The following is a 10638-nucleotide window of genomic DNA, read 5'->3' as shown; positions in this document are numbered from 1 at the left end:
CTCAGATTTCTGATTTAAAGAAGTGGGCATTTTTGAAGGAAGATAGGTATTTTGTTGCTGTCTACCTTTGCATTGTCATATAAATTGCTTTTAGTTTGAATTGGGTGTTAGTAGACTCGGTGAAATATTAGTCTGTCTTAGAATTAAATATTTGAGAAGTAAAAACTAGGTTTGTAATTTATGAGTATATCATTCTTGTTTTCATGTGTATATTATAGAAAGTCGTGGATAGAAATATTAATAACATGGTTCTCAGCCATTTTCTTTGACAGTGTCATGGCTTTTAAAAACCTTTCTTAGTATGTTTCTAGGTAAATGTAAATGTACTAGGAAATCAGTTTGCCATTCTGGTTAGTTGTGTTTTGAGTTGGTTGGAAACCAGAGCCCGAATAAGGGTTTTTTCTGGCTTACTGACCTGGGGCTAGTTTCTGTATTTGTTTGGGGAAAAAAAAGCACAACACAAAATAAACCTCAAAAACCTTAAACAACAGAAAATGCATTATAATGGCTTCCGGTTGGCCATATGCAGATGGTGTTCTGCAGATACTTTTAGGACAAAAATAAAACGTGAAAGAAGGTGTATGTACTTTTGCACATCTAAATTCTAAAGAACTGGTAAACTTTTATTCTGGTGAATTGGTGGTAAATATGGACAGAAAAATTTGAATATTCGTATAATTCAGTCTTTTATTTTGCTAGTGCCTGTCATGCCCTGAATCCGCAGGGAAGGGCCCCAGCGGCTCAGGCTCTTTTCCACTGGTTCTCAGAAAGTGTGCTTCTCTAGGTGGGGCATCAGGTGCTGTGGTCCAGCCCAAGTCCCTGTCTTTTTGGCTTCCTCTTTTGCTTTCTGATGCTTTTATTTCAGATGTTTAAGGAAGCTGTCCCAGCTCTTAAGCATGCTTAATGTGATCAGTTTGAACATTAATTCTCTCTTGGCAAGAATCTTGCGTTTTACTTGTGTTTACAACAGTGCCAACTGCATACTAGGTAACATTGCAGATGCATCCAGTTTTGCTGTAGTAATTTGTGGGGCCATCCTCTTGCTGGCTTTCTTGTAGATTCACATGTGTGTGGCACAGAGAACAACTCCATGTTTTCTTTCTTTTTAAAAAAATATTATTTATTTACGCACACAGAACTGGGGTATAAGCCAGAGCTACAGGGGCGGCGAGAGGATTCACCAGAGACAGAGTGGGGGATAGAACACGGGCAGATGAACGAAAGTACACTGCTGAGGGGAGCAGTGGGCAGGTCAGGAGAGGTCTGCCATGCCGTGTGGGTCACCTCTGGCCCGGGGGTTGAGCTTGCATTGGCCAGCTTTCAGTGCTGCATCCTAACTCATTGCACCACCAGGGAGGGCCCAACCCCATGTTTTTTAAAAGGCCAGGAGAACACAGACCTCTCCTCTTTCCCTTTGTGGGGTTTTTTTTTTTTTTTTTGCAATTTAATGGGAGATGGTGTTTCTGGCCAAAAGAATGTATTTCTTTTATAAAGCTAGGTTAAATTTTGTTTTATAGGGGCTATTTTTAAAATATGTAGGTTTGTTTAAATTGTATTTCTTCAATTTTTAAAGTTCTGACCTTTATGGGTCAGAACTAATGTAAAGAAAATAGTTATTTCCAAAGCAACTATATTTGAAATAGTGTTTCTTTGTGTAGAATACTTGCCCATTTTCTTATGATTAACAAGTTTTTTTTTAACTGGACCTGTTTTTTGTTTAAAGATTTTTTTTTTTTATTTATGCATACAAGATAGGCCAGAGGGGAGGGGAATGAGAGGATTCACCAGGGACAGAGTGGGGAGCAGAATAGGCAGATCCACTGAAGCACACTGCTGAGGGGAGCTGCAGGCGGTCAGGATAGGGCTGCTGAACCCTGTGGGTCAGCTCCCTCATGCAGCAGTGGCTGATGATAATCTGATGTCGCTGACAGGGAAGCCCTACAAGTTTTCTTTCTTTTATCAAAAAGGAGAAAGTAGAGAAAATATAAATTGATAGACCATACCAGCTTGCTCTAAAGCTTTAAAGAAGAAATAATACAGAAAAAGAGCTTTCTAAATATATTTGTCTTCATGCTTTAAAAATCAGTGGCTTGTGTCTTCTGTAAAGGAGTTTTTTTTGCAATGGGATTTGTACCCTCATGTTCCCTTTCAAAGAGTCATTACCAGGGTGAGGCTGTCATCTTAAGAATATTATCATGTTGATTGTTGAAGTAGTAATTTTTTGGTTCAGAATTAGGTAAGGTTTCGCTGCGAGTTATAAATGGAACATTAAGTATTTCAGCAGACTGGAGGGAAGTTGCTATTCACTTCATACTTGTTTTCTAATTTGTCAAAATTTACCTTTAAAGGAGGTGCTGACTCTGAGTCAAACCTCAGTCAAATCCTTTCTGGGTCAGAAAGGATTGCCAGAGATCAGGAAGCTTCATCTTAAAGAGAGTTTTTAGTTTATCAGTAATGAAATTTCAGTAAGTTAAACATCTGGGTTTAAAGAATTATTGTTGCCCTCTTCTTTATAGTATACTTAGGAAACATTTAGGTCATGTGACCTTCTTAGAGATATTTGGATTTCTTGAGTGAATTTGGTCTCTGAACATTTTGAAACTGCTAGTTGACATTTGAAATGAAGAGTGTGTACTGAGTACTTTACCAACCAATTTAGGATTATTGTGCTTGAGTACTCTTTTAGCCTTCAATTTAATTTCTGAAATTTTAGTTTTGTTAATTTATTAGAAAAGTGGAGAATTAAAAATATTTTGTATTTTTATTTTTTCTTAATGATTATTCAGGTGTCTAATTGCTAATGATTTTGCATTTCCTAATGACATTAAAATGATAACACAGAAATGTCAAGTTGTTAGGCTGCTTAAATCATGAGATTAAAAAAAATAGAAACATTCTGGAGTATTGCATATGGGTTTTTTTTTTTTTTTGAATTTAAATGTTATATGGTACTACCAGAATTTTTTTGTTTTGTTTTTTTGTTACCTGGAGCTTAAAGGCAAACAAGCAGCCAATGATTTATGTTGGAAGAGGAGAACTTGGTGAGAGCTCATAGTTAGCTTAGTGGCAGGCAGAATTAGAAGAATGTATGCTGTAGTGGAAGAGGTTTTCTTGACTGTCTTTTCTTTGAATACGGCTTCAGACCAAAATGCTTAGCAGTGCCTGTTCATGCTTATTTATGTAGACATTTTAGTGGACGGTGGTGCCACAAAACCTAGTTGCCAGTTATTAAAATACTCAAGTTAACATTTTTTGAAATGTAATTCATGCACAATAAAATTCATACTTCTCAAGTGTACATAGCTCGCTGGATACTGCCATATGAAAAAGTGCAGTCATTACTAAGAATTAAAGCAGAAAACTGTTTCCATAAACTCAGCTCCCTTCATTTCCTGTATTATCTGTACCTGCTACTTCTATAAATTTCTACTACTTGAATATAAAGGATTTTACTTCTGATGATTTTTTTCAGACTTCTACATCTGGTTATCCATATAAAATCATAACTTGCAGCTGTCACTTTGTTTTCCAGTCTTTTGTTGAGTTAGAAAGGAATATGTGGAAAGTATGAGATACTTTTAATTTTTATTATTACTAAGGTAACACTGGTTTTGACATTTAGTTTATTAAATTTTTTTAGATTGAAGGAAGGATTCTATCAATTCATGTTTACTATGTTTATAATTATTTTTAGAATATATGTGAATTATACAAATTTATATTTGTTGTACTAAAAGTACATACTGTAGTTCTGTAATCTCACTTTCTGGAAATAGTTGTTATTGGTCTCTTGTTGCTAGTCTTGGTTGTCATTTTTTAAAGAGCTAAAATTTCATCTTACCAGAAGAACTTAAAACTTTCAATATTGAAAGTGTAAGTGACATGATACTCTTTTTCTTTAACAGAGTGTCCTGACAACATGCTGAAATATTTTAAGTTAAATGATCTGTAGAGCCTCATTTAAAAAACGGGGGTCTGTAGGTACAGGGTAGGAGGGGAAGTAGTAGTAAAAGTAGAAAAACAAGGGAACAGTCATCTGCTAATTCTAAGTGTTTAGCAGAGCAGCTAGGCTTTGGTCATCAGTTTCCACTGTGATGAATTAGTCCCTGATGATCCTACTTACACTTCTGTATTCTTTCCCTGTGTAAAGTAAAGGCACCAGACTCGCCATGGGCCTAAATTTGGAATGTTCATAATTTTGTTTTGAGTTTCCTTGGAATGTTTATCGTGGGAATCACTTTTGGAGAGATTGATCTAGTCACACTTGGGAAAAAATACTTTGTTTTCCAGTTTCTGGGGAGCAGTGAGTGTATAGCCCTGCTAATTGGGTCACACTTGGGGTTGTTGACAGAATTTTGTGGAGGTAATTTTTTCTTACTGTTAAGGCAGTTCTTTTTTTGAGTTCTCTGATCCTTAACTCACTCTTCTAGAATTCCTAGAGGACCTGTGCAGCAGCCTCTTGAGGATCGAATCTTCACCCCTACTGTCTCTGCAGTGTACAGCACGGTGAGTACTTCAAAATGCTTATGTTGTGCATCTACATTCTCGTAAGAACTGTAGATATTACAGGTAATATTTGTTTGATTGGCACTTGATAGATTTGTGGCAGAAGGTCCAATAAAATCCTGAATAGAATTAGATGTATATAATATAATCAAGTGGGATCGCTCCCCCCCCCCCATTATGTTAATCTAAGGAGAAAGGGTGAAACAAACATTGTGTTAAAATATAGGCTTGTAAATCTGTCTTCTTTTCCTCTTTCCATAAATACCCACCGCTGGTCTTATTTTGTGATCCTTTTAGTAAACTGAGTTTTAATTTTTTTCTTACATTAAAGATTAAATTTTTAAACTAAATTTTGTTTTTTGCTTTTCTAATGGAATGTAAAATTGCAGAAAGTTTGGAGGGAGATTATTTGTCTTAAAGAGAGGAAAGGTAATTTTTCATGTTAATTACTTCAAATTCATAAATGGAGGGAAATTTCCAAGTTCGATGATGAAAGTAATAAAATCCGCAGCAGATTCAAGGTGAACCTATGGGAATTGAAGGAGAATTGGAGAGTCACACCATTTCTTTCATATAGACAAGGTGCTTGAAAGCTATAGTGTAGTGAGAGAGATTAGTTAAATACGATTCTTACGCTTTTGTATTAGGACTTACTTTTAGAATCTGAAATTAGCCATAATATTTTCTCAAAAAAAAGAACATATATGTACCCACTATTTACATATATTTCAGAATTTCACTGCTAATCTACCAGGCCATTCATAAATGCCAAATTAAGAACCATTGATTAAAGATACAAACATGCTATAGATACAGGAAGAGGAGGAAGTATACTGAGCTGGAAGGTGTAGAATTTTTCTAGGCAGGGAAGGGAAGAAAAGTCCTCCTAGGAAATAAAGATTCAAAGTAATTATTAACAGAGTTGCTAGTAGACATTCCTGTGTGGCATGGGTATTAGATTTGAAGAAGAAGAGTTCAGAGTTCTGAAAGTTTTAAGCTCATCTTAAAAACTTAGAACTTCATTGTGCACATCTTGGGTAAGGTGATCATGTGTCCTGGTTTTCCTAAAACAAGTTTCAATTTATAAACTGTTGTAAATCAACACCAACCACCTGTTAATTACTGTATGCATCCCTTTTAACTCTTAAAATGGGTTAGTTAGGATGATAAATTGTTGGGGACCAGCCCCGATTTCAGGCTGTCGAGCGGCTGACACAGGCAGGGTCTCAAGATGGGAAGGATGTTGGCGAGGCGATATTCTAAAAATTGGGGAATAAAGGGGAGCTGGAGTGAGGAAGACATGGGAGTCGGAGTTGGGTGCAAATCTTCCTGCTCTGCCTTCAGCAGAGGTTTATTTTATACATTTCAAGCAGGCAGGGGGATGACATTAGCATATAAAAGGGGTTGAGATTACAATCACCTTTTTTCTAAGAATAGTCTGGGGTCCTTTTGACCTTTACTTGAGATTATAATATTCTAAAATCAATCAACGTTAAAAAACAGGTATATAGATGCCCAAAGTTTAAGACTAATATTACTATAGTGGAGATTGATAAAAATAAAGTCCTTTAAACCTAATCTATTACTTGATGGTTTTTTCTACCTGAGACATCCTGGGAGACAAGAAGAGGAAATTTCTTGCAAATCAAATTTCGGAAAAGTTCTTTGAAGAAACTTGCTAAAAGGTTTTAAGTGAGTTTCCTTATGGTCTAGATAGTAGAAAGCATAATTTGTTCTGAATAGGAGACATAGGTGAGTTTCCTTATTTAAAGACTAGATAGTAGAATCCTGAAAGACTAGCCAGAAAGACTTTTGTGGATTGCTATGAAGTGTAGCAGGTAAAAAACTTGACTAGCTCTAAAACAGGCAACCTGGATGAATTTCCATAACTAAAGGCCAGACAGTAGGAAGTTTGAGTAATTCTTTTAGAAGCTGAATAGAAGGCTAGGTGAGATAGTAGAATGATAAGATTTGGGTTTTCCTCCATCCAGCAGTGAGAGACTTTGCAGAAACAGCCCTTTTGCTTTTTTATTGATCAGCCAGTTGTCAAGTCACTTATGACTTCAGAGGAATTTCTCACCCTGGTGCAGTGCTTGCTTGTCAGGGCAGGCAGGCCTTATGCGGCTGAGGCAATCCAATTGTAAGCCAAAAGTTGCTCAGAATATTTTGCTATCCCAATTATACAAAAAGGGAGGTCATAACATAAGTTAGCGTGGAAAGTCTGATTTTTCAGAGCAATTCCCCTCCATACGTACCGTGTCTGATGACAGAGGTTGCATAGCTTGTGTCAATAAATTATCTTGGCACCCTAGTAATAGGAAACTTTCAGTTCACGTTGAAAAGGATCTTTAAATTTGTCCTCTGGTACAAACTTCTTTTAGGTTAAAGTTTAGAAAGTAGTGAGCTTCATTAATTTGAAAGGAGACTTGCATGCCTATCTTTATTACAGTATTTTTTTTTATAATAACTAAGATATGGAAACAACCTAAATGTCCAAAACAAATGAAAGGCTCAAGAAGATATGGCATATACATGCACAATTGAATACTATTCAGCTTGAATCATGCCACTTGCAGCAATATGTGCAGAACTAGAAGGGATTATGCTCAGTGAAATAAGTCAAAGTCAGAAGGAAAAAGAAAAGAATCAGATGGCTTTACTTGTGGGAGGAATATAAGAAGCTGAACAAAGATTCAAAAAATAAAAATTAAAAAGAGAGACAAAGCTTGAAGTAAACTGTAGACAGCAGGGAGGGAAAGAGAGATGGGTCAAAACAGGGCAGGGAAGAGCACAGGATGATGTGACTGTTCACGAGTGATTTGGTGGCAGGAGAATTAGGGAGACTACACATGAGTGGAGAAATCATCTACTACACAAAAATAAACAGCAATGTAAGAAAATAAAAATAAAATAAAAAATTACAGAGCTTAAGTGCAGCATAATTTCTGTCAAAATGAAAAATCTTAAAATTTTATGTTTTTTTCCCATAAGAATATACCTTTACCATTGAGTTATTTTTAAAATTAGGTAAAAGGAGAAAATGAAAATTTCTAGTAAGTTTAAGGGCTTTCTGGAGACAACTGCTATGACCAGATTTGGTGTAGTTTCCTTTGTTTTTGTGTGTGTTTGGAATGATATTTTGCTCTAACTTGTCATATTATATTATTAGCCTTTCCAATGCTATTGAAAACATTTCTTAAATAATATATGGTTGTATATATTGTTTTAATAATTTAATATTCATCATTTGAGAAATACTAAGATTTTAATTTGTGTCAGGCACTCTTCTAGGTGTTGGGAATATTAGTGTAGTGAGCAAACCAAAACCTTTGTTGTACGGAGTTTACCTGTTTGTGAGATAAAATGATAATAAATTTATGCTGTGTGGTCATGTCCATGTGTGCATGCTCTTGATGTGGTAATGTGAGATATGTGATACAGGGGTAGAGAATGACTAACTGAACATCCTACTTTAGTTAGATCTCTAAGGTCTTCTGTAGCATTTAAGAAACCTAAGAAATTAGGGAGTGAGCCCTGCCAGTTTCAAAGCAAAGACCATTTCCAATAAAAGGGACCGAAGTGCAAAGGTCCACAGACAGCCACATACTTAGTGTGGTCTTGGAGCTGCCGGGAGTCCAGGGTGGTTAGAGGAGAGAGGTTGGAGGTAGAACTCTGCATAATAGCTGGAACATCAGATTGTGTGGGGCAATATAGGTTATGGTAGGGATTTTGGATTCTAGTCTACATGTGATGGGAAAAAAGTGGAAACTTGGTGATATATCTAAATTTTGTTTTAAAAAGCCACTGTAATTATTATATGAAAAGTAAACTATGATGAGAGCAGTTGATAATGGTGTTGGAGTGGACACAGACAGATCAGTTAAGGGGTCATTATAATGTTACAGCAAAAGATGATGGTGGCTTGTTCTAAGGTGGTAGCAGTAAAAAAGAGAAATAGTAGGATTTAGTGTTTATTTTGAAAATAGTCTGTAGGCTATGATGGTAGCTTAATGTGGGTTGAGTAAGAAGAATAAAGGATGATGTCGTGGATCATGGCTTGAACACTGGGTTTTTGTGGTAGTAATAGAGATGGAAACTGGGTAAGGAGTAAGGTATTTGTTGAGAAAAATTAATAGAGGTAAACGTTATTTTGGAGGGGAGCTGAACATCAGGTTGTTTCCACTTACTTAGTTTCATGTTTTTGTTGTCAGAAATAACTTCCTTGAATTTAAAACTTTTCTGTATTTTGGATAATTTTCATGGATTACCTTTCTAAAAGTCATTAATTAGTCAAAGAATAGGTATGTTGTTAAGGTTCCTAATAAAGAAAGATGAGTCTTTATAAACTTAGTACTTTAAAAAGATCATCAAAATCCGTGAAATCACATTGCCTGATACAGTTTACATGAGATGTATTTAATTTTAATAATGTGGCTTTTAAAACTTTGGTATTTACCATAAATATTTATCTTTTGAATGTCTACTTTTTATTAAAATAAAAACCCTAAGTGTTTCTAATGAACTAAGAAATACGTCATATGAAACCAAAAAAAAAAAAAATATGGGAAATTACTTGTATTAGTATATACCTGTTAAATACTGTTGGCATTTTACTGTTTCCTCTTCTGGTCACTGTCATTATTAGACACATGGCTCTGATGATTGCAGATAGCATTTTTGGTTAAAATACTGTAAGGCCTGTTGCCTGGGTGCTACTGTAATTGCAGGTTTTTGTCACTTTAGTTTTGTGAATTATTGGGAGGGTAGCATTTAGGAAATAGTACAAAGCACCTGTCAATTGCCAGTCTTTACAGTGTAATGGAATGGTTATTATCTTGGGAACCTTCTGTGGAAGTTCAGAACTGCATTGGATTTACATCAGCTAGCAAGTTTCTCACCATTAGATCAGTCATTTCTTGTGGCCACTAAATCAAATTAAAGTGAATTTTCAACTTATTACATATGTATGTCATTAAGTACTATTGAAAATCAGCCACTTTACACTTAAGGACCTATTATGTGCAGGGAATGATGGGGTAATAGTGGTTGAACACATATATTTACTGTCAAATAATAAGATTCAGTCAGATGATTATGAAACAAATGAGAAAGCTCAAGGAACTCACTTTCACATTCTTCAGAAGTTTCATTTGACACTAATAATATTCATCTCTAGCTATTTATGAATTATTGTGCAATCAAGGAGTTTTATTGGATGTATGTTACTTGTGATAGTCTAAAACTGCTCTCTACTTTGTGAGCTGTTTATGTTGACATTTCTGAAACAATAAAAAAGTTTATGTATGTTTTTCATTTTATGCTTGTGCATACATGTTTGTTTCTCAAAAAATAGTAGGTACTTTTGAGGGCATAAAATGGTAGGTGTGAAAAACTTATTAAGAAGTCAACTTTTGACAAATTCATAATTGAAAAATGTAGGTATGCAACTCCATATAATGTAGCCAGTTAGCAAAATGAATGGATATGTGTTTTGATTTGGAAAGATCTCTGATGTGTTGATACTACTACTATTTTTTTTTTAAAGATTTTACTCATTTTGCATAGAAGAACTGGGGTATAGGATAGAGGTGCGTGAGGTGAGAGGATTCACCAGAGGTAGAGTAGACAGATCCACTGAAATACACTGTTAAGGGGATCAGTGGGCAAGATAGAAGAGGCTTGTTGTCCTAGTTGTGGGTCAGCTCCCTGGCCAGCAATCAGACTCAGGCCTTGATGGTTACACGAGAGAGATTTAAGTCCTCGGTCACCAGGGAGCCCCTGCTAAGACTTCTGTATGGTTGCTTATCTTGTAATGTATTTGCATTTATAAATGTACAGAAAAGTTTGGAAGAATGCATGTCAGGTTATTGTTTAACCACTATGAAATAAGTGGGGTTTGAGAGCTTAAGTGGACAGTACTGCTCCATAGTGTGATGATTCCTGAATTGTATGTAAAAGTTGACCAAAACTGGTCAGGGCAGTTGACCATGGGAAACTGACAGAAGAGTTTATAGGGGGGACATTTATATATCTATCTATCTGTCTGTCTGTCTATCTGTCTAACATCTACCTACCTGTCTATCTATCTGCCTGCCTGTCTATCTATCTGCCTGTCTATCTATCTACCTGTCT

The 10638-nt window shown here is 35.7% G+C and overlaps 1 protein-coding gene across 13 annotated transcripts in view; it reads left to right on the top strand.

Moving 5' to 3' along the window:
• EIF4G3 (eukaryotic translation initiation factor 4 gamma, 3) overlaps nt 1-10638 on the top strand; it is a 236988-nt gene that overhangs the window by 58781 nt on the left and 167569 nt on the right. For all 13 annotated transcript variants that reach the window (XM_012722291.1, XM_012722292.1, XM_012722290.1 and 10 more), the window contains exon 2: nt 4431-4506. In XM_012722291.1, coding sequence (XP_012577745.1) covers nt 4431-4506 — 76 coding nt within the window. The remainder of the gene's footprint in view (nt 1-4430; nt 4507-10638) is intronic.

This window comes from Condylura cristata, unplaced genomic scaffold, assembly GCF_000260355.1.
Source record: "Condylura cristata isolate star-nosed mole 26May11 unplaced genomic scaffold, ConCri1.0 scaffold00008, whole genome shotgun sequence".
Lineage (NCBI taxonomy): Eukaryota > Metazoa > Chordata > Mammalia > Eulipotyphla > Talpidae > Condylura > Condylura cristata.
Note: the sequence above shows the minus strand (reverse complement) of the source record. Positions and strands in the feature narration are given on the sequence as shown.